The sequence below is a fragment of the Pleurodeles waltl genome, chromosome 6, assembly GCF_031143425.1.
Source record: "Pleurodeles waltl isolate 20211129_DDA chromosome 6, aPleWal1.hap1.20221129, whole genome shotgun sequence".
NCBI classification, from domain to species: Eukaryota; Metazoa; Chordata; class Amphibia; order Caudata; family Salamandridae; genus Pleurodeles; species Pleurodeles waltl.
In genome coordinates, this window is record NC_090445.1 from 847,851,551 (window position 1) to 847,874,172 (window position 22,622).

The 22,622-nt window shown below is 41.9% G+C and overlaps 1 protein-coding gene across 1 annotated transcript in view; it reads right to left on the reverse strand.

Moving 5' to 3' along the window:
* LOC138300331 (zona pellucida sperm-binding protein 2-like) overlaps positions 1-22,622 on the reverse strand; it is a 358,889-nt gene that overhangs the window by 20,099 nt on the left and 316,168 nt on the right. The window contains exons 16-17 of the mRNA XM_069239568.1: positions 5,845-5,938; positions 5,673-5,756 (exon numbers count right to left, since the gene is read on the reverse strand). Coding sequence (XP_069095669.1) covers positions 5,673-5,756; positions 5,845-5,938 — 178 coding nt within the window. The remainder of the gene's footprint in view (positions 1-5,672; positions 5,757-5,844; positions 5,939-22,622) is intronic.

Below are 22,622 nucleotides of genomic sequence, written 5' to 3' on the forward strand. Positions count from 1 at the left end.
GTAGTCTTACTTTCATGTTGCGCATGAATTGCCTGAACAAGTTGGCATGATATTGCATGCTGAACAAATAGTGATACCAAGGAATTGAAAACAGATCATTCTGCATATGGCCCATGACAGACATCCTGGGATGAAGAGAAGAATCAGGTGCAACTTGGTGGCCTAGTGTGGCTAGAGATGCCAAAGAAGGTGATTTTTTTTTTTTTAAATAGAAATTAGCACTAGTGACAAGCCCCAGAAATTAGTCAGTTCTACCAAAGGATCAAGTAGAGTGCGGAAACGGGTGTCATTAGATATTGCTTGTCATGTGTTTATCTAAGAGCTAAATATTTTGTATCGGCATGACCAGTTGTCTCAATGGCCTTAGGTGAAATGTACTAATCAAGTCAAATCTAAAGATATCATTTCGTTTTTCAGAGAAGTTTTTGAAAATAGAGGATTTCCCTAATAGTTTGTAATGGATAATGATGTACAACTAACTTTAGGGGAAATGAGATACATTTTGTCTGTATATGGCAACAAACAAGCACATCTGTATATTATCAACAGAACAATGGTATTGTGGAAAGGTGGGTAAAGGTTTTAAATGAAGGATTCCAACTAGCAATAGCCTGTGGGAAGGATTACTATCAAACAATCATGGAGTTAGTATGGAGTCCTCACCACTCTGAACTACTGGGGAGAAAATCAGTTTGATTAGATTAAAAGGCAGATTAGCTGTATGCAGTTTGAAACCAATGTAGATGATGGATGTGAGTGATACATTTGGATGCAAGGTTAAAAATGCTTAACTATCGTAAGCAAGGCAAAATAGGTAACAATTCAAAATGTGATCATACCTATGCAGCATTTAAAAAAGGGGACTGGGTCCAGATGAAAAAGCACGATTTTTTAAGTTTGGGGAATCAAAAATTCTTAGATCCCATGGCGATTGTTAGGGTTGGAAATATTGTTGTGGAGTTATATGATGCTAATGTGTGGAGTACAAGCAAAGTGGCAAAGTTTCCTAAACTCTTGTAGCCTAAAGAGAATTTAATAAGAAATGTCTGAAACTCCGTTAGAGAAATAAATCCAGGGATGAGAATGAACGTGTGAATGTGCGGCTTTCCAAGCGAATACTATGTTCCCCAACATGGAGTAAAGATTATGTGATGTAATTAACATGTTTAGTTTGACTCATACAAGAAGTTCATAAAACTAGTTCATAATTCAATACATTGTTCTTTCAAAGATTATGTGAAACATCCACCATGGTCAAATTGGATTATACAGCAAATTTAAAAATAATAGTTCATAATAAATTACATGGCCTTTACAGGTTGAGAAAAAACTAAGTGTAATATTTATATTCCGGTTTGCTCAATTTGGTGTTATGTAATTTTGGTTTGTTCATTCAACAGAGGGGGAATGTGTGGCATCCTGATGGAATCTCAGCATTGAATGTAGGATACATGACATGCTGAGATTCCAGGGAGTGGCAGTTAGCTCGGGCTCTCTTCAGAGAAGGAGGTAATCTACTCTTGCTTCAATAAAGCTTACTTACCTTACTCCATCAGTGTGCAGTCTCCCTTGGCAGTGGATGAGACACCGCTGGACCCCACCTAATGCACTAATAGGGCTTGGTGGAGGGCAGCATGGGTAGTTGGTACCGCAAATGTCTGGGGGGCCTTTGGAGAAGTATTCGGGGGGAGCATTCTCCACCTCTGAGACAATCTAGTATTAGCTGGCTCGCTGTCCGTGCCCTAGGTAGGGGCTGAAGCTATACCTCTGAAGGGTAAAAATGTGTTCTGAGCTGGGGAGCCTTGTTACCCCACCACCAGTGCTTTCCCACATGGTGAGGCAACACATGAAGCCCCAAAAATTCCAGGGGAGGGTTGTCCAGATGTGGGAGGTTAAGGGCAGTCTCTTCTCACTAGTAGTATGGCCCTATGAGAAGGAACAGCATAAGCAGCCCTAGGGGCACCCAGGGAGAAAGTCAAAGTAAGGATGTCCAACTCCCACATAGGTGCTCCTGTATCATGGGAGTCCGCCTGGTTTCCTCTCTGGTGGGTTCTGTGCCTGGTAGGACTCGTGAGTCTGATGTAGATTGTCATCTCAGTGGTAAGCCCTGAGGGGGCAGTCTCCTGGCTCTCACCAAGCTAAAATCCCAGCTTTGCAGCAGGGCCCCATGCTGTCAGCTGCCCTCTCACAACAAGGGCTCCGTGGAAGCCCTGCAGAATGCCACTCTGACTTCAGAACTCCAGCCCAGGGAAACAGAACTAGGTTGTGCACAGCACCCTGAGCTCCAGGAACGTGGCCTTCCCGCAACATCTGACTTCAGGCCCAGCAAGGTTTTCTCCCAGCTGGGAGGGGTCCTCTTGACTTCTCAGGACTCTTCCTAGGAATACACCGGACCCTATTGTGGGTTCACATGGTTTGGGAGGATGGTGACAATACAGAAATGCAGCAGGTGCTCCTATCCTAAGTGTGCGCCATGCTGCTGGTTTCAGCTGTTAAGAGTTAAACATGTCAAAGATTAACTAGACTTCGCTTTTTAGCTGCCATAACTTTGTATGTTGAAACTGATGAGCCTATACTTACCTTGTTAAAGTGGAACTTAGTTCAGGAACGAAACATGCAGTGATATAAAGTCAGGACTGGCAAATGATGTTGCGCAAGACACTGGGACAAAGTTTCAGCAATGTCTGTCTACTCTGGTGCCTACATCATCACTTATGCCTTTTACAGCTCTATTATCCTGCCTAGTAGAATATTTGCATGGTTTTGATTGTTTTGCAGACATTTCACCGCAAGGCAAACATTGGCTCACTCTTGACGCCACGTGACTTTTTTGTTACAGAATCAATCAGAAGAACTTTTAATATATACATTTTTGTTTTTACTCCTATTGCTCTCAATAACCCTGTGTAGGAAGTTGGCTCTGTATGCACTATTTCAAAGTAAGGAATAGTATGCACAGAGTCCAAGGGTTCCCCTGAGAGGTAAGATAGTGGCAAAAAGAGATCATACTAATGCTCTATTTTGTGGTAGTGTGGTCGAGCAGTAGGCTTATCAAAGAAGTAGTGTTAAGCATTTGTTGTACATACACACAGGCAATAAATGAGGAACACACTCAGAGACAAGTCCAGGCCAATAGGTTTTTGTATAGAAAAAATATATTTTCTTAGTTTATTTTAAGAACCACAGGTTCAAATTCTACATGTAATACTTTGCATGAAAGGTAAGTACTTTAGGAACTTTGAATAATCACAATAGCATATATACTTTACATAAATCACATATAGCTATTTTAAAACTAGACAGTGCAATTTTCACAGTTCCTAGGGGAGGTAAGTAATTGTTAGTTCTTGCAGGTAAGTAAACCACCTACGGGGTTCAGATTTGGGTCCTAGGTAGCCCACCGTTGGGGGTTCAGAGCAACCCCAAAGTTACCACACCAGCAGCTCAGGGCCGGTCAGGTGCAGAGTTCAAAGTGGTGCCCAAAACGCCTAGGCTTCAATGGAGACGGGGGTGCCCTGGTTCCAGTCTGCCAGCAGGTAAGTACCCACGTCTTCGGAGGGTAGACCAGGGGGGTTTTGTAGGGCACCGGGGGGAGGGACAAGTCCACACACAAAGTACACCCTCAGCAGCGCGGGGCGGCCGGGTGCAGTGTGCGAACAAGCGTCGGGTTTGTAATAGGAATCAATGGGAGACCAAGGGGTCTCTTCAGCGATGCAGGCAGGCAAGGGAGGGGCTCCTCGGGGTAGCCACCACCTGGGCAAGGGAGCGGGCCTCCTGGGGGTCACTCCTGCACTGGAGTTGCGATCCTTCAGGTCCTGGGGGCTGCGGGTGCAGGGTCTTTTCCAGGTGTCAGGATCTGAGAGTCAGGCAGTCGCGGTCAGAGGGAGCCTCGGGATTCCCTCTGCAGGCGTCGCTTTGGGGGCTCAGGGGGACCAACTTTGGCTACTCACAGTCTCGGAGTCGCCGGGAGGTTCTCCCTGAAGCGTTGTTTCTCCACCAGTCGAGTCAGCGTCGCCGGGTGCAGGGTTGCAAGTCTCACGCTTCTGGCGGGAACCGCAGTCGTTTTAAAGTTGCTCCTTTGGAAACAAAGTTGCAGTCTTGGGTGAACAGGGCCGCTGTTCTCGGGAGTTTCTTGGTCCTTTTAGAGCAGGGCAGTCCTCTGAGGATTCAGAGGTCGCTGGTCCTGGGGAAAGCGTCGCTGGAGCAGTTTTCTTCCGAAGGGGGGAAGACAGGCCGGTAGAGCTGGGGCCAAAGCAGTTTGTGTCGCCGTCTTCTCTGCAGGGTTTTTCAGCTTAGCAGTCCTCTTCTTCTTAGGTTGCAGGAATCTAGTTTCCTAGGTTCTGGGGATCCCTTAAATACTAAATTTAAGGGCGTGTTTAGGTCGGGGGGGGGGGTTAGTAGCCAATGGCTACTAGCCCTGAGGGTGGGTACACCCTCTTTGTGCCTCCTCCCAAGGGGAGGGGGCACATTCCTATCCCTATTGGGGGAATCCTCCATCTGCAAGATGGAGGATTTCTAAAAGTCAGAGTCACCTCAGGACACCTTAGGGGCTGTCCTGACTGGCCAGTGACGACTCCTTGTCTTTCTCATTAGCTCCTCCTGGACTTGCCGCCAAAAGTGGGGGCTGTGTCCAGGGGGTGGGCATCTCCACTAGCTGGAGTGCCCTGGGGCATTGTAACACGAAGCTTGAGCCTTAGAAGCTCACTGCTAGGTGTTACAGTTCCTGCAAGGGGGGGGGGGGGGGGAAGGTGTGAAACACCTCCCCCCAGAGCAGGCTTTGTTTCTGTCCTCCGAGCACAAAGGCTCTCACCGCATGGGGTCAGAAACTAGTCTCTCAGCAGCAGGCTGGCACAGACCAGTCAGTCCTGCACTGAACAATTGGGTAAAATACAGGGGGCATCTCTAAGATGCACTCTGTGTGCATTTTTAATAAATCCAACACTGGCATCAGTGTGGGTTTATTATTCTGAGAAGTTTGATACTAAACTTCCCAGTATTCAGTGTAGCCATTATGGAGCTGTGGAGTTCGTTTTTGACAGACTCCCAGACCATATACTCTTATGGCTACCCTGCACTTACAATGTCTAAGGTTTTGCTTAGACACTGTAGGGGCATAGTGCTCGTGCACCTATGCCCTCACCTGTGGTATAGTGCACCCTGCCTTAGGGCTGTAAGGCCTGTTAGAGGGGTGACTTACCAATGCCATAGGCAGTGTCAGGTTGGCATGACACCCTGAGGGGAGTGTCATGTCGACTTAGTCATTTTCTCCCCACCAGCACACAAGCTGGTAAGCAGTGTGTCTGTGCTCAGTGAGGGGCCCCTAGGGTGGCATAAGACATGCTGCAGCCCTTAGAGACCTTCCTTGACATCAGGGCCCTTGGTACCAGGGGTACCAGTTATAAGGGACTTACCTAGGTGCCAGGGTTGTGCCAATTGTGGAAACAATGGTACATTTTAGGTGAAAGAACACAGGTGCTGGGGCCTGGTTAGCAGGGTCCCAGCACACTTCTCAGTCAAGTCAGCATCAGTATCAGGCAAAAAGTGGGGGGTAACTGCAACAGGGAGCCATTTTATACCCTGGATAACATGGGTTCTGAAAAGACAGGTGAAAATCAATGATCTGTGCAGATTTAATAACCAAGAACACCACAATGATTTCATGATCTACCTACCTTCGTCCTTTTCAAGGTGAGACTCTTGGAAGATAACGGGGCCCATCAAGTTTACCAAGTTATCTTCATAGGACGCTGGAATTTCTATGGAAAGGGAAGAGCAATGGTAATGTACTGGTATTATAATATTCTTCTGTGTATGTTCATTCGGGAATAATTCTGAGCTAGTTACCTCGTCTTCGCCGTGAATTAGGGCACATCTTGTTGCATAGAGGAGAATCTGGATCCAACAGGCGGCATATTAAAGCAGTACAATGAAAATAAACCTTGAGGGGGTGAAAAAAGAAAGGTCATTTTACAGCAGCTCAAATTGAACATTTAATCAGTAATTTTGTCGAGTACTTGCAGGCAATCTTGCCAAATATTTGTTAATTTAACAGTCTGACGAGAGCCTTGGGCGCATCAAACATGGACATCACATTTATTATTCACATTGTGGTGGCACTTGGACAAAGTAGTACTTCCGTTTTCACATGTATGTGTCCTTCAGGAAATATGACTTAAGTAGTTTACCATAGCAAGGTGGCAGAGGTCATTCAAATTGAAAAATAACTATGCAGAGGTTCCCTTGGGTGCAGATCTTTGCTTCAGAAGCCGGACGTTCCAAAACACAGAAGCATGTACTGGGGCATTTAGCCAGTTTAGTTGTAAAGCATTCTAATGCAGCACCTCATAGCAAGTTTACTAGAGGTGTGGTTATTCATGGCTGAAAAGTCATGGTGTGTGACAATTACTGACTCCATTGATTACTGATTGACTTTACAATGATTATTGATTATGATGTATTGATTTCTGTTCTGGAGCTATGGTAGGAACATCTTAGAGTCAAAAGGTTCATCGACCTATAAGCGTCCCCTTGTAAGTTTACTTATTAAGGACCAATGCGCTATTACTTGTATGATAATTTTTAGGTTAACTACTGATTAATTTAACAGATGTGTGCTTTTCCAAGCCTCTCAAGATTTGTCTTTTGTGGTCTCCAGGCAATTTTTACCAGTTTGTCCACAATAAGTAAACATTATCATCAATAACCAGGAATCTACCAGACTTTAGTAATCAAGAAACTATCCAAGTTTGAACTCGGTCTGAAATGCTTGGTTCTTACATCCTAAAAGCTGATGAGACCTTAGTTTCTACTTTATACTGTCATTGGCTGTATACTAGAATGCTGCTAACTTGGTCTCAAATCCTCAAAAAGCCACACACCTGTACCTCCGGTCTCAATTATCTCTTAGGACAATCAATTACAATGTTTGGGTGAAAGTAAGTTTCCTTCCGTTCATTACTCAAACTGGGGACATTACTGGCCCCTGTAGCTTTTGTCACTAAAGGGGCAATGGAGGTCCCTCAGCAAACAATCCTAATAAGGTGATTAGGATATTTAGCTGAAACGTGGCTGGTATGGCCTCCCTCATTGCTAGCCCTAATACTTAAGGCTTCTTAGGAATGTAGATATTCTATGCCTACAGGAAACCTGGACGACTAGGCCCCAGTTCATACCAGGCTTTGTAACACCCATTTGTCTTATTTGGAAGACACATGGGTGGACTGGCAACATACGTCAAACTAGATTTATTGGTTAAGTGGACACTGTGGGAGAAGTCGACAAGTGAAGTCCACATAACTATACATGGTCTAGCCCTCTCCAAAACAATTACACCAATATCAATCATAAACTTGTATATAAACCCTAATCAGGAAAGCAAGAAGGCAAGGGTTAAAGCCATCCTGGATTTACTGAAGGAGTTCTTAAACAAATATCCAAACCACAAACACATAATTGCAGGAGACTACCATTCAGCACCTTGGTCAGGAGGAAGGGCTCCCCGGAGACTCCAAGATCAACCCTAGAAACATTTTTCAAGGAATACGACCTGGAAACGTCTAATCAGTAATACAGCAGCAGGAATCCCAAGTCCTACGTTTAGACAGATATCCACATTGAATTACATCATTTTAAGTCCAGCTTTACTAAGCAGATGTGAATGCCATAAGGTGATAGAAAGATCAGAGAGTGACCACAATCCCATAGCAACAGAGATCGACCTCGAAGCAGCTAGACACCAGACCTACAAAACCGTGGGAGGGGGCAGCATCAATCAATCAAATGGCGCATGCCCTGCAAGATGAAATACGAACTATGGGAGCAGGCGCACGGCCCATTAAATCTGGAAAGTGAGAAAAGTAGAATTAGTGACCAGTAGGCAAACATGATAAATAACTTTCACGATTCGCTATGCAGCTCAACGCACCAAGGGCTGGCAGGAATTAAAAGGCAAATAACTGACAGATTAACTAGGGAATACAGAGTGTAAGAGGAAATGTAGGCAGCCAGAGGCAGACTGGAGAAGGAACAAAACTGCTGAAGCAGAAGCTCTCAGGAAGTTGGCGAGGAGAGACTACAAAAAAGTAAAATGGGAGCGGATACAAAAGGAGATTAAAGAATGCTGGATCCATATAAATGCACTATAACCACCGAGCAAAAGCAAAGAATTCTGTGCCTATGTCAACTCACTGCTCCATGCTCAACAAGCAAGTATAATGCAATATCAGCCAGCTCGTGGGAAACCCATGTGGGTCATCTACACCGACGCAGAACATACCTCAGCCTTGAGCACTAAGGGGTGGCAACTCGACCTGGAGGGTCTAGTAGATCCGGCACTAGTGACTACAGTTAAGTCAGTGAAAACAGGGATCAGCAATATTAGGAGGGATGGAGCTTCAGGTCTGAATGGCTTCCCAGGGAGCATATTCAGAGATGACCAAGATTTTTAGGTCTGAACTCCTGACCACTCTTTTTAACCACTGCTTACATTATTCCGAGGTCCCATAGGCATGGAAAGGCTCAATACTGCACCCAATCCATAAAAAAAGGTGACTTTACTATCCCAGGGAACTATAGGCTAATAGCCCTTCTGGATGTGGATGGCAAGTGTGCTGCTACAAGAGCTGGAAAAATTGAATTCAGAGAATATTATACAAACATATTAAACTGCCTTCGGACCTAGTTCCTTCCACTTAAGTTAATGTGTTAGCTCTTTCATACCTAGGTCAGAAAGCACTGAAACTATCTGCTCAGCCATTGTTTGCATGCTTCATTAATTATAGGGCGGCTTTTGAGGCCTGGTGTGCAACATCCTCTTGAGGAAGTTGGCGGCATTGGGGGGGGGGGAACCAGGGAAACTTACCTTCCATAATAGCGCTATACTCTGATACCTGGGTGAGAATCAAGATCACATGTGACTAGGAAAATGTACACCAAAGGCTTAAAACAAGGCTGTGTCATTGCTCCTACCTTTTTTTTTTTTTTTTTTTTTTTTTTTTTTTAACTTCTATACAGCAGATATGAAGCGGTATTGCTTAGAAGAAACACATTTCCCCCGAAATTGGGTACAACAATGCTTCCCATAATACAATATGTGGATGACCTGGTCTTGCTCGCTCAGACCAAGATAGGTCTGAAAAGGGATACAATAGGTAATGGCACACGTGTAAATCAATAACATCAATTTGTAATAGTGTTACAAATACATCAGCAATATATTCACCAAGCTTCTCCTTTACATTGTTCAGTAGATGTCTAACAATAATGCAATATTCGCAGTCCAAACAATATGTCCGATCCAAACAAAGTAGATTCCTTTTTCAATATCAGTCTTTGATCGTCTGCGTACTCGCGGCGCAGGAATTAGATACGGGAGACTAAGTCGTACGCGGATTTGGGCTAATAATTTCAACAGCCCGCACGGACGGATTTAGAAGATTGCATACATATAAGGAACTTGATAAACGAAAGTTCACAAGGAGGTCCTGAGGAAATCATGGGGTACACCCCGGATGAAACACGTGTTGACCTGTGATCTATTTGAATGATTACTTTGTTGATCAAAGACTGACATTGAACCTGTGACCTAATTGGTCGATCTGTTGGTTGATCAAAGACTGATATTGAAAAAGGAATCTACTTTGTTTGGATCGGACATATTGTTTGGACTGCAAATATTGCATTATTGTTAATTAAACATCTACTGAACAATGTAAAGGAGAAGCTTGGTGAATATATTGCTGATGTTGTATTTGTAACACTATTACAAATTGATGTTATTGATTTACACGTGTGCCATTACCTATTGTATTTGTTTAGATAACAATTCTGTTATCAAGTAAGGTGTTGGGGGGTGAAACCTGTGTTCTGAGCACCGTGTTGAATAGTTTTCGGTACATGCTAATAGATTGGGAAGTAGGAGCGCCAATTCATTCATAATTTCACCCTCTTATGTTTAATGAATAGGTCTGAAAAAGGGGCCTGGACAAAATATAGTTACAATGAAAAGAATGATTTAAGGGCGAATGTGGAAAAAAAAACAAGGTAAAGGTTTTTGGGCGTCAGACCGAAAAACACCAAAGAGAATGGAAGTTCAGTCCACTAATAGAAACAGCAGATAAATATCACTACATTGGAGTCTGGCTATAGAACACTGGGAACACATTATACCAGATAGCGACAATAAGATCAGAAGCAAAAAGAGCTACCTATGCCTTAGCAAAACTCCAACTTCGGCTGCGCTCACCAACACCACAGGGAATCTGGAGGGTTATCACAGCCAAACTACTACCAGCTAATACTTCTGACCATTTGGCATACCCCAGCAGGATGACTGCATCATTAGAGAAGTGCCAGATGAGAGCCCACAAAAGGATATTCCAAATCCCTAATTCAACCAGAGACGCTGGGCTAGGTTTAGAGTTTATCATAAGAATGGATACCCAATGCAAAATGGACATGATTAAGCTCTTTCGTGTCTGTAGGGCCAATCCGGACAGCCGGAGTGGTTCTCTGAATATAATCTTAAAGGATGACACAAGCAGTTGGGCCATTTACCTCAGGCAAGCTGAGAAACACTTCAACTTGGTTCCCATCTACGCGCTGGACGATCTCATAATGAAGGCACTGCTAAAAAAAAGACTTTGAAAGCTCATGACATACAGACTTCTAGAGTAAATTACATTGCCACAATCAGAAATATCACTGGAGCAGAGGGCTTGGCTGAGCCCTACTTAACTAACAACGTCCAACTATATATGGAAGCACCACTGAGAGCTCGAGTGTTTCGTAACATTCTGTTAATGCGTCTAACACTCCCCGTCTGGGACATTAAACTGGAAGCCTACAAGGGAATACTCACATGAATGTGCATTATGCAAATATCACACCAAATCTATAAGGCACCTAGTATGTTGCTGTCAGCGATTGTCCTTGGGGAGATATCTCCTACTAAAACCACTTTTCCGGAAATATGGCATGAGGTCATGTATAGAAGCCACAAACCTAATATTCAGGGCTGACACCCCAATGGAACTTGCTCGCTTTGGGAAATTCTTTACTATGAGATCGGCCATACAGATTTCCCGGAGCCACCAACATGCAGGATCGAAAGGGGGAGCAGCAGCCAAAGATACATTATTAACGAAGTGGCTTAGAATTGCACACTAAAGGATGAGCCTGAACAGTAACTTTAAGCACCTCCCGTCACCGGCACTCGAATTTTTATAATAAACTTATTAGATGAAAGATTGCAAGGACAGCCTTTGGCTTGAGCATCTGCACTGATATGATGATAGCACTATGTAGGCTGCTTACATATTTAACGTCATTAGAATTGATAACATTTGTGATATTCTGATTCTATAGCACAATTTGCACTGACATTTGCATCTGGTTGCAGTTAGTGTGATGACTGCACCTGATTAGAAGTTTAATGGTAAAGTATCTGTATTTTGCACAATGATTTTAAGCAATTATGCAATAAAGTTACTACTACTACTACTACTAAAACCTATAAAAAGAGGCAGATTGTCTGCTACAATTCCTACTTTTTTAAAACACGTGTTAGCATAATTCAGTATATACAATGAGACCTGCATGCAAAATGTAATAGCCATGACATTGCTAGAATTTATCACTTAATTATTTTGCTGTAGATTCTCCAACATATATCAGTGGCATGTGCATTTTTATTTTAAAAATACTTAAAATGGGACCAAACTACGGCCTAGTGCCATATCATGAAATACCATCACCTACTTAACTTCCCAAGCATAGCCTAGTTCCATCACAAAACAACCTCCTCATAGCTCATATCAATCAATAGTTAAATCGTACATTAAGTTAGAAGTTATACGACTACCAGTATATGGCTTTTATGGTATCTCACTAGCAGAAAACTATGGGGGAGAGGGCGGTTATATTTGGTTAGTCCCCTCGGAAATTCCAGCATCACATTCCAGTGCTGTGCTATAAACACTTAAGCAATCCCTGCCCTTTCTTCTCTGTGCAACTGTTTACTTACAGCCAGTTTATGGTTACCTTACTCTACCTTAACACAAGAGAACACTTCCAGCTGATCGTAATTTTATGTTTTGCCAAGAGAAATGCAGGTTTTCTAAATCTCTGCTGCTTTATCCATTTTTAGGCCAGGAATCCAGCCCAATAAGCAAGCTCTAACGTATTAAATTATTTTAGTAATCTCTACCAAATAGGAGATTAATACCAAACAGGACTACATCATATGTATAAAGTTACCGGTCTGACATCGTGGGCAGCCAGAGAGAGTTAGAGGGTAAGTGTGTCCAATTTTTCTGGGTATTAGGTCAACTCTTTTCAAAATATTAAGCTATAGGGACTTGAATTGAGCATTACTGCTAGGATAAATCAGTATCTCATCCCATTCAGAATCAAGCCAAACTACCTATATCCACTTTCCACAGTGTATTAAGTTTGCTTCTCATCAGGTCCATGTGGTGTACATGCACTCTTTATAACCGTCTGACCAATTTACCTCCCTTGGCCATAGTGCAAAATGCACATGGAACTTCATGAATATGTGGTTTTGTCGCATCTACGTAACAGAGCTCGTGTAGCTGATGTCAATTGTCCATACAGAAGTCCCCTTGGAATATTCAATTCTGTTAGTGAATCAAAATCAACATAACTTCCATCTGCTAAGAGTCTGCAGACTGTGAAGGTCCCACTAGCAGTCCACGATCAAAGCTTTGAGGGTTTTAGCAACCTCAATAGTTTTATTCAGCGAATCTCACCATTTGACATTTAAAAAAAAAAAAAAAAAAATGTACAAAATGGTGTGTTATAAAAGTAATACAATCCATAACATACCATAATAAAATGCATTAAAAGAAGCAGTAGTTAAAACATGTAAAAATTAAAAATAAAGTTAAAACAGCTGAATAAATTCCTTACAAGTATGTCACAATGTTTAGTTAAAGTTCTTTGCCTAATCCTCCACGTTGCCACCAGAAATCTCAACACCACAAAAACAGATTGCATGGTGTCAGATTGAATGACTCTTATAGCGACTTTGAATAGCTTACACCAAAGCTACAGCTGAGTGGGGCCAGCAATTTCAGCCTAACGCGGAGATAGATGGGACAAGAAAATAAAACATGCTCAATGGTTTCTTGCCAAACATTACAAAATAGGCAGTGACCATTTGGATGTCTCACTGGTTGGCCACATTGAGTGAATGATGCAAGAGGAAGTCCCATATCTAAATTGAAGGTAGAGCTTTCTTGCATTGGTAGGCTCTAGGTCATCCATAAACTGCTCCAAAAGAGGATCAGCTTTCTGCACAAGGAAGTCCTGCATCAAAATGCCCACATTGGGTCAGCTAAGCAGTAAACTTCAATGCAGCCAGTATGCCCTCTTAATTTGCTGTGTGGAAATAAAACTTTGTTTTGGGAGGCAGTAAACAAATACTCAAGACTGATGGTCTTTAGTATGGACCTCAATTTCTTGACCCACAGAAGTTGATCCACCCCTGGCAAGCACAGTATTTTGAACCACCCCTGTTGGTAGGAGCTCAGCATCAGTGTTGACTAGATCCTTTTCCAGAACAGCAGGGGCCATAACCTTGCAATGTCAGAAATAAAGTCTCAGGTCCATCCGTAGCAGTAGCAATGGTGTACTTAGTGGAAGGCCAACCAGTTGTTGCATAAAGCAATTCTCTTTGGTGTCCAAAGTCGATGCCTCTGTCTTGAGAGCTCAACTCCATGCAAGGCAGATCCCAGCGCCGGATGGTTATAAACCTGCAGTGCCAGAGAAACAGGCTGGAATGGGTTAGCCCTGTAAGCCTTTGGTAGCCCCCATCCGAAGATTGATCTAGTTTTAGGCCATACCTTGTAATGTGAAGCTACCATTTGAAATGCTCAATCAGTATAACACCCAGATATTCAAAAGTTTGGACAAGAGGCAACTCCTCAGTTTCAGATTCAGGCAAGTGGAGCAACAAGAATTGAAGACCATATATTTGATCTTTACAGGATTAATGTCTAAGCCTTTCACTTTGCAGAATTTATCGAACCTGTCGAATATTTTTTTGTATTTGAGCTTCCTATCCAATACACATTTTTCACATAACATTTCTCTGTTGCCAAAAAGATCAATTCCCCAATACGTCTTGATTGGAGTCAGAAATTAAATAACTGCTGAAAACAAAACTAAACGTAGCCAAAGTAAAAAGCTTATTTTATAAAACCCACACTGAAATAATTCCTGATGCTTTCGCTCTAGTTCTCATAATGGTGATGGCTTAAAGGAGTTTGAATATGTGCCTTACGTGAAGTGCCTAGAGTACCACGGCAAATTAGAAGGCTGCGTATTCGGGCTATTCCTTTAAATTAATGGTATGGTTTGACAGCACTCCGAGGTCATACGGCTGGCAATATAATGCTAAGCATAACATAGCACAGAGAAGCACTGCCATGTCGAAGGAGCATTTGATAGAAGTTTAAAAAAAATTGATGACTCCGCACACAATCTCATGTCTCCCAGAATGTAACAGCTTCCATAGTTACAAAAAATGCAATCTCGTTGCAGAAGGATCTTTTTGAATAACCATAACTTCAGTACCCGAAAATATATAAACAGAGGTCCGTCGGAAATGGCTATCACTCTATAGGTGGTAACTCAATCCAACATATCAAAGGAGTAGGGACATGAGACATTATCAAGAGTTTACAGGGTACACTTGTCAGATGTATCGCTGCTCCATGAACCTAGCACACCATATGCCATGTCCTAACCACTTGGCCTCAACACCCCCATAAAATTAAATTCTGTGCTTTACGTGAAGCGATGCCATGGTACTTCTACTTTTGAGGAATTCATATCCAACCTTAAAAGTCTCTATTAGGAGTTGCCTGCTATTTTAGGAAGTAAAGCTTCACACGAGAAATACAGAGACCGTGCTGCAGTATTTACTGGGTGCAGTTTTATTCTTATTACGGAGGTCCACACTGCAAAAGAGGAGATACTGCTATAATATTCCATATTTTCCCCGTTCTGCGCAGCGAAACTGGGAATATGGTGTTTTTTCACTGCACAAATTATGGGAGACTTTGTCAAAACATGAAAGAAAACTGTTTATAATCCCAATTTGGGCGAGAACTCCTATTTGCACCCAAATCCGGATTATCACCTTCCACTCCTGAGGGGCAGGAACCTGAATCACATTACAGAGAAACTGTATTGCTGTTGCATTTTTCATTCGTTACCAAAGGTACACCGATATTTAAATTACGGGTCAATCGAATTATGCAGAGTTATCAGTCACTAAACTACCAGTCGCCTACATTGAGACAGCTTTGTGGCTGCTCCGCAGTCTTACACTTTGCACGTGTATATTTTCACACAGCTCCAAATTATACCTCAGTCATTGTTCTTAATTGAGTCCACGCCCGTAGCCACGCTGATGGGGGTGGGTTGGGTATGCCCACAGACTCACCCTCCTCGCCTCACCCCCCAAAAAATGTTCAATCTTGTGCTTCATAGGGTCGTCTCCTTTAAACTGCAGACAGGCCTCTTCATAATAAGGCCTGCTGGTGCAGGTCATGCATGGCCCAAGGACTCAGGCGGGAGGATAGGGCAGCATTTAAAACCGTCAGCTCAGAAACCAAAAATGAAAGTGAAGACTGAATTTGCTGAAGCTGTGTGCGCCCATTCTTGAGTTTCCTGACAAGCTGTTACTTCTGCCCACTATGGAGCAGTGCCACAGAGTCTGTGTGCAAGGCCACAGCTTCCGTTCCTGTGTGCCCCTAGCATTGTCACCATGGAGGACGGCCATGATGTTTCAAACGCACCCAGCGGGGCCCCACATTTTAATTGCAGCTGCCTTCCTTCCAAACTGCCAGCATTACCAGCAGCAAAGATAGAGAAACTGGTATGGACTTCTGAATTCTCTTAAAGTATCTACTTGAATTTTTTTTACATTTTATTAAGAAAGCTGACGTGTCAGCTTAATTTGACACGTTACCCACAGTATTTAACGTGATGGTGTAATATTCAGCTCCTGTGAGAATTATGATCCTTTGGTGTCAATTGTGCTTTAGATAATGGTTAAATTGCACAATCTGTAACTACAAAATACGAGGCTTAAACTCCAGTTTGAGGCTCGACTAAATAGTGTGATTTTAGTCAAATCACTGACTGACCCCAAAAGTGTCAAAATGGAGAGTAGTCAAGCATGTAGTCCTACTTCTAATGCACCCACCTGTGCCCCACACTTGCATCATGTACCTCTTCCTTAGTCCCTAGCTTGTGCCTTCCACCAGTCACATCAGTCCTTCAGCACTACTCCACCAACATCAACTGTGCAGTGAGACTGGTATCCGCTGTTGAATTTTTAAAATGTGCACTTTTTTTAAAGAAAGATGTCTTGCATGTGATTGATTTACCTTATGATCAGTGTATTTATATAATACAATGCACTACTTCACTCACGGCAGATTTAAACAAAATCATCCTTTGATGTGAAAGGTAAAACGGAAAAGATATCAATCCAATAACTAAATAAGACATTGTGTAACCAGGAAATCTGGGTTCTAAATCTCTGCTTCTCACATTTACCAAGCTGTGGAACTGTAGACAAATCACTTTACCACACTATGACCTATACAAAACTATCTCTTGTGTACGGTTTAATCACTACAATCTTGCTCATCTATCATAACAGTATAGACCATATAGCAGGAGATGGCATAATCATCTATGTTTCTTGACTTGCTTGTGACATCTTAGAGGTAACTGTTCATAAATGTTTAAGTACATACTTAATTTTTAATAAAAATGTCACTAAATGCAGTGATATAATCTAATTGCTGCATGGAAGCCCTTCTACATTTTTAGGAAAAACATGTTTAGAATTGTAAGACTCATGTTTTTACATGTTTGTTGTATAGTTTACATAACTTTACATAGATGTGTATTAGCACTTGGGTAACATCCAGACCCATTGTTTTAGTTTGGCTCAACTGTCCCTGTTAATTTTCAGTTTTTTCCCATCTCTAGTCCTGACTTTATCCAGGCTTACATTATGCTGTATGCAAGATGGCAATACAGTATTACTTTTAGTAGCACAGCTTTAGGATATACAGCATTGCAGAAGGTTAGATGTGTGAATGCTGAATTTTTAATAAATATTAATGTATTCTGAATGTTGAATCTGCATAGAAAATGATTATAGAAAATATACGACTGAAAATGTCCCTACTTGAGTGGCCGACAATCACGAAGTGTCCTTATTAATATGAAATGCCATGCTCATGTGTAGATTAATGTAGTTTTATGTTATATTGATTATGTATTGTGTATTTGCTTTATTAATTGTAGGCCTTAAGTTAGCATGGTCTTGGGTCAAGTTGCACAGCCTCATGCTAAGTTGCACTGTTTAAATAATTCACATAAAATGGCTGTTAGGAGAAATGTATACTTGTGTTATTCCACTGCGTTGGCCAAACACTAGTAAAATATTTTATTTCCTCAAGAGAATTGCTCACTAGAATACCCTGGATTAGCTATCTATACATTGTAGAGTTTAATGTGTGAAAGGGATGTTCCCAGGATAAACAATGGATGCACTGACTGACTCGTCAGGTAACAATTTTGTATCACTGTACTCCAGACGATGGGAACAGGAGAAGAGAAGCCAATCATCTACATGTGAAAGACAGTTAAGTCTTATCTTAGATTTGAAGTTCTACTTTCACTGTACTAAATGTAAACATACGATTCTTTGACCAATAGCAAAGTGGCAAGCGTTCTAGAGAATTTTATCTTAGCCCGACTGCACAGAGAGGAGAGCTCATTTTTCCTTAATCCTTTGCTGAGAAGCGCCATTCAGATTATCCCCATTCTAGATACTTTTTAGTTTCCTTCTTCACCAATGAGGTGTACTCGCCTTGATCCTTCACTTAGCATCCGAATTTAGCAATAAGGTTAGAATTCTCTGACCGAACAGTTGCCCAATTGACTAAGACAGTCGCAGCTTGCTGATCCATACTGAGGAGCGGTACTAGCTATATGTTATAGTTGATGTAACATGTATTTTGTTTCTAGGTACCAACTGCTACTTTTTATGGAGCCACAGCTAGAGGTTTTCCAAATTTGTGTTGTCTAAATTGTTTTGCATGAAGCCCAAACATACTATTCTACTAGGTAGCTAGGAGACTCAGAAGATGTTTGCTAATTATTTACAACAGTTGATGAAGTTTCTTTGCTGAATCTAAAATGTATGCTATTTCTATTGTGCAGTTATTCTTGCTATTGAGTTGTACTGTAATCTTAGAATGCATAACCATACATGCTTTGGTTAAATTGAGGATTTAGGAGATTTGGTCAACCAGTGTTTCGGTATGGTTATCATTTGGTATTTAGATTAAGTTAAGTGATATTAGCATTGTTAATATAGGGGGAATGACCATACATAAATGTGTTATTAATGGCCAAAGGGGTCATGGTGCGTGGAAATTACTGAATCCCAAGATTGATTCTATTGACTGATGGTTATGGATTGGTATTGAAATAAAGTCCATCGAAACTAACGCGTCCCCTTCTAAATTAAAGATAAGAAACCAAATAAGATCAGACGAGTTAACAGAGATGATAGAGTATGATGGTTTGTCTCCATAAAAGCCCATCGTAAAGCATTTGCCTCTAGAGAAGGTTAGAGTAGCATGGTTAGATCTCCTTAAGAGGCCACCACAAAGTTTCCCCTTGGAAAATAGCTGGTACCCAGAGATTGTAGTAGTGTAATAGTTAGTCCCCTAAATAGAGAAAATCATTCACAGATTGGGTAAGAGAAATAGGTCAAAGTTCTCATTTGAGGATACAAAGTGGAGAGAAAACCTGTCCAAGAACTTAGGATGACTTTCCCAGAACCTTGGAACTTGCCAATGTTTGTCTGAGAATGTTCTCTGCATTCTAGTTACAGTATGAATGGAATAGGTTTTGCGCTTGCATAGCTTAAGCAAACCGCAGGTGAAGTGTGATGTTTGTGAGGGTTTAGGGAGTTTGCGTACTCCAAATAAAGTAGTTGGAGTTTCATCCTCCAAAGTGAGAGTAGGGAAGTCGAACTTCACATGTGTGGCGCTTTGTACTAAAAAAAAGTGTTGCTGTGGTTGTTGGTATATGGACCCTGCGAGGTCAGACTCCGGAGTATATTGAAAAGTGCATGAGACTTTGGTTTTGTTGTAATTTATCTGGTTTAATAGGTCAATCAGGTGTGGTTGACAAACTCGTGCGTGTTAGTGAGTAAAAGGTTTTCAACTGAGATTTGGCAAGTCTATGTGCACCAGGACAGACCCACTGATCAGTTGAGTAAAATTTGCAGGTCGAATTCTGCTTGCGAATCAGGGAAACTTAAAGAAAGAGTAGCTGCTAGAGCAAAAGGCCGTCAGTGAAACATCTGCACGGTTTCTTAAACAACTGTTACCCTACCTAGAGTAAATGGACAAATTGGGTTTTGATGTTTAGTGCTTGCAATAATTTTGCATTAGTTTGGTGTGAATCTGAGTTTAGGAGGACAGACCAAAAGACTGTCAGCCGATGTACGTTAGAGTATGACGTCATTAGAGCCGTGCTGGGAGAGGTCAGTTAACAATGGCCGTGCACAGATTGGTGGACAACTGTGAAGCGAAAGTATTTGAGAAGGTCGGCGAAAAGTATTTTGGGATTGAAAGACACTTGCTAATTTGATTGAAAGTAGCATAAAAGTTGGAGGGATTCTATTTTTCAAAGCTTTAAAGAGTGCCCTAAGGGGAAACACTTATATTTGAATGAGTATAGGAGAAATTACACCATCAGAAAGTACACCTGCCTATATTGTGTTTGAGGAGAAGGGTGCTGTGCCATGTCTTTGGCTGAATCAATGGTGCAAAGTGACAGAGAAAAATTGGAGCTTAGAGTTTCCTGCCAATGGACCATTTATTTTGAAGAGGTTAGAGAATTTGAGTAGAGTACTGTATGATTTGAAACCTCCTCTGAGACCAGCACAGTTCAAAGCTTTAGCAATTTGGGAACTGGTGGCTAGACAGTAACTGAAATTCAAGAGAAGAATGAGAAAAGCTTAAACTTTAGCAGAGGCTAGATGGGATAGTGATCAGATATTTGGAGAACTCAGACTTTACAGGGAATTAAGAGGATTCCTGCAATTACACAGGAGAAAAAGGACGAAGCTAGGAAGAGCACTAGAAAGAGGGATCCGTATCCTTCCGATGACAGAGCAGAAATCCACAGGATCTAGAAAGTCCAACATATGATGAAGAGTCAGATGATTAATTCATTTTACAGTTCGAGAAAATGTAACCCGCCATAGGCAGCGCATAAGAAGTTTAAACACCAGTGTAGATCCTACAGCTCCGATATCAGTTAAATCAACCCAGAGCCATAGTGCTCCAGTTGCTTTGGAAATTCAAAGGCCTATGCCGCAGATGAATATTCCCAGAATTTACCAAGCTGTACCCATTGTGGGTACTGAAAAACTTGATAGTGCTGATAGGACAGGTTTACCAGAAGCAGAGTTGGGTCCAGATAAAGTCCACCCTGAGCTGGATGTCCCCATTACAAATGGTTCCAAGATACACCTCTATATAAAAGGATCTCAGACAGAAATACTCACCTCAACAAATCAGAATGCAGAAATCCACGAACCCAAATGTCAGACCAAGCCCAGATGCAGTGTCAGTACCAGTTACCATAGGTCCAGTCATACCATTGTTTGCGAAGAGAAATAATGAGAACAGTGAGCAGAAGACTCCAAATGTAGAAAGGGAGAGATACAACACAAATGCAAGATTGACAACACCCATGAGACCAATATTTGACAGAACAGGTCGGTTAATTGATTTAAGTCCTTTCAGGACTCCTCAAAATGAGGTGAGATCATACACATGTCCAAATCCAAGCATGGTGGCACCAGAAACCCCAAATTTAACATTACAGCAAGTGCCAGGTGTGAGTCACAACAATGTTACGTTACATGGTTTGACAGCTCAGCAGTTAACTGAATGGTTAGAGATTGAGTAGCACTCAAGGAGATCGCAACTGAGGATGTGCCCTGCATTTGACCAGGATAAGACTAGAGGCAGAAGACCTAATTGGGGGAACAATGAAGTTAGACAAGTTTGACACACTCAAGGAAGGCGAGCTGTTTTACATATGCAAGCAGAGCACTAACAAAGCTGGAATAGGGCACCAGAAATTAGCAGACCTAGCAGAGAAATAAGACAGATTGAGAAAACGATGCACTTGAGGAGTTACAGATTATATTTTGATTCAAAAGATTGAGAACATGAGAATACCAGGAATGAAAATTCACATTGGAGAATTCATCCAGAGCATTCAAACATGGGGAGCATTAGATAAATTGGAAGGCAGATGGGTGAAGAAGAGACAAGAAAAGGGTTTGGCAAATCTTACTTCTAATGTGCAGTAGGCTGAGGACCCAGTAAAAACTAACAATGAGAAATTCCAGGAGGAAATTGTCCCTGTCCCTTGGAGCAGAAGTGACATTCTGTCATTCACAAATGATTATCCCCGGATAAGCCAGCAGAACAGTACCAACACACGTTTGTGAAACTCGCAAAATGCCTGTGGGATGATTTGAACACCCTTTTAGAGATGGTAGTTCCAGCAGACTTATGTTCTAATGCAAGACAAGAGAACCTCCGAGATCCAGCAACAGGTGCACCCTCACCTGACAATGAAATGTTACTATAAAAAGTGACTGAATTTTTTAAAAGAATCTCACCCAAGAACACTCACTGGCAGAGAATAGACAGGACAGCCCAGGAAGCAAAAGTCAAAACATGCATATTACTAGAGAATGTTGCAGGCATTTAAACATTACAGTGGCCAAGAAACAATGGAGTCTAAAGGCACGATTCATTGTGAACAGATTTGTTGAAGGTCCTGAAATTAGCCAGATGATTAAAAGTCATTGTATTTGCTGGCAAGCAAAACCGATTGATGTGTAAGAAGTTGGATCTGTATGTACTATTTCAAAGTAAGAAATAGTGTGCACAGAGTCAAAGGGTTCCCCTTAGAGGTAAGATAGCGGCAAAATTAGATAATTCTAATGCTCTATTTTGTGGTAGTGGGGTCGAGCAGTAGGCTTAGAGAGTAGTGTTAAGCATTTGTTGTACACACACAGCCAATAAATGAACACACTCAAAGACTTAATTCCAGGCCAATAGTTTTTATTTAGAAAAATCTCTTTTCTTTATTTTTAGAACCACAAGTTCAAGATTTTAAGTAGATACATAAAATGCAAGGTACTCCACACAGTTAATTTAGGAACTTTGAATCAGAGCAATAGCATACAGTTTTAGATAAAATGGCAATAAGCTGTTTTAAAAGTGGACACAGTGCAAAAATCAACAGTTCCTGGGGAAGGTAAGTAATGGTTAGTTTGTCAGGTAAGAAAGACACTTACAAGTCTAAGTTCCTGGGCATAGGCAGTCCAGCATTGGGGGTTCAAGGCAACCCCAAATTTACCACACCAGCAGCTCAGGGCCAGTCAGGTGCAGAGGTCAAAGAGGTGCCCAAAACATATAGGCGCCTATGAGAACAGGGGTGCTCCGGTTCCAGTCTGCCAGCAG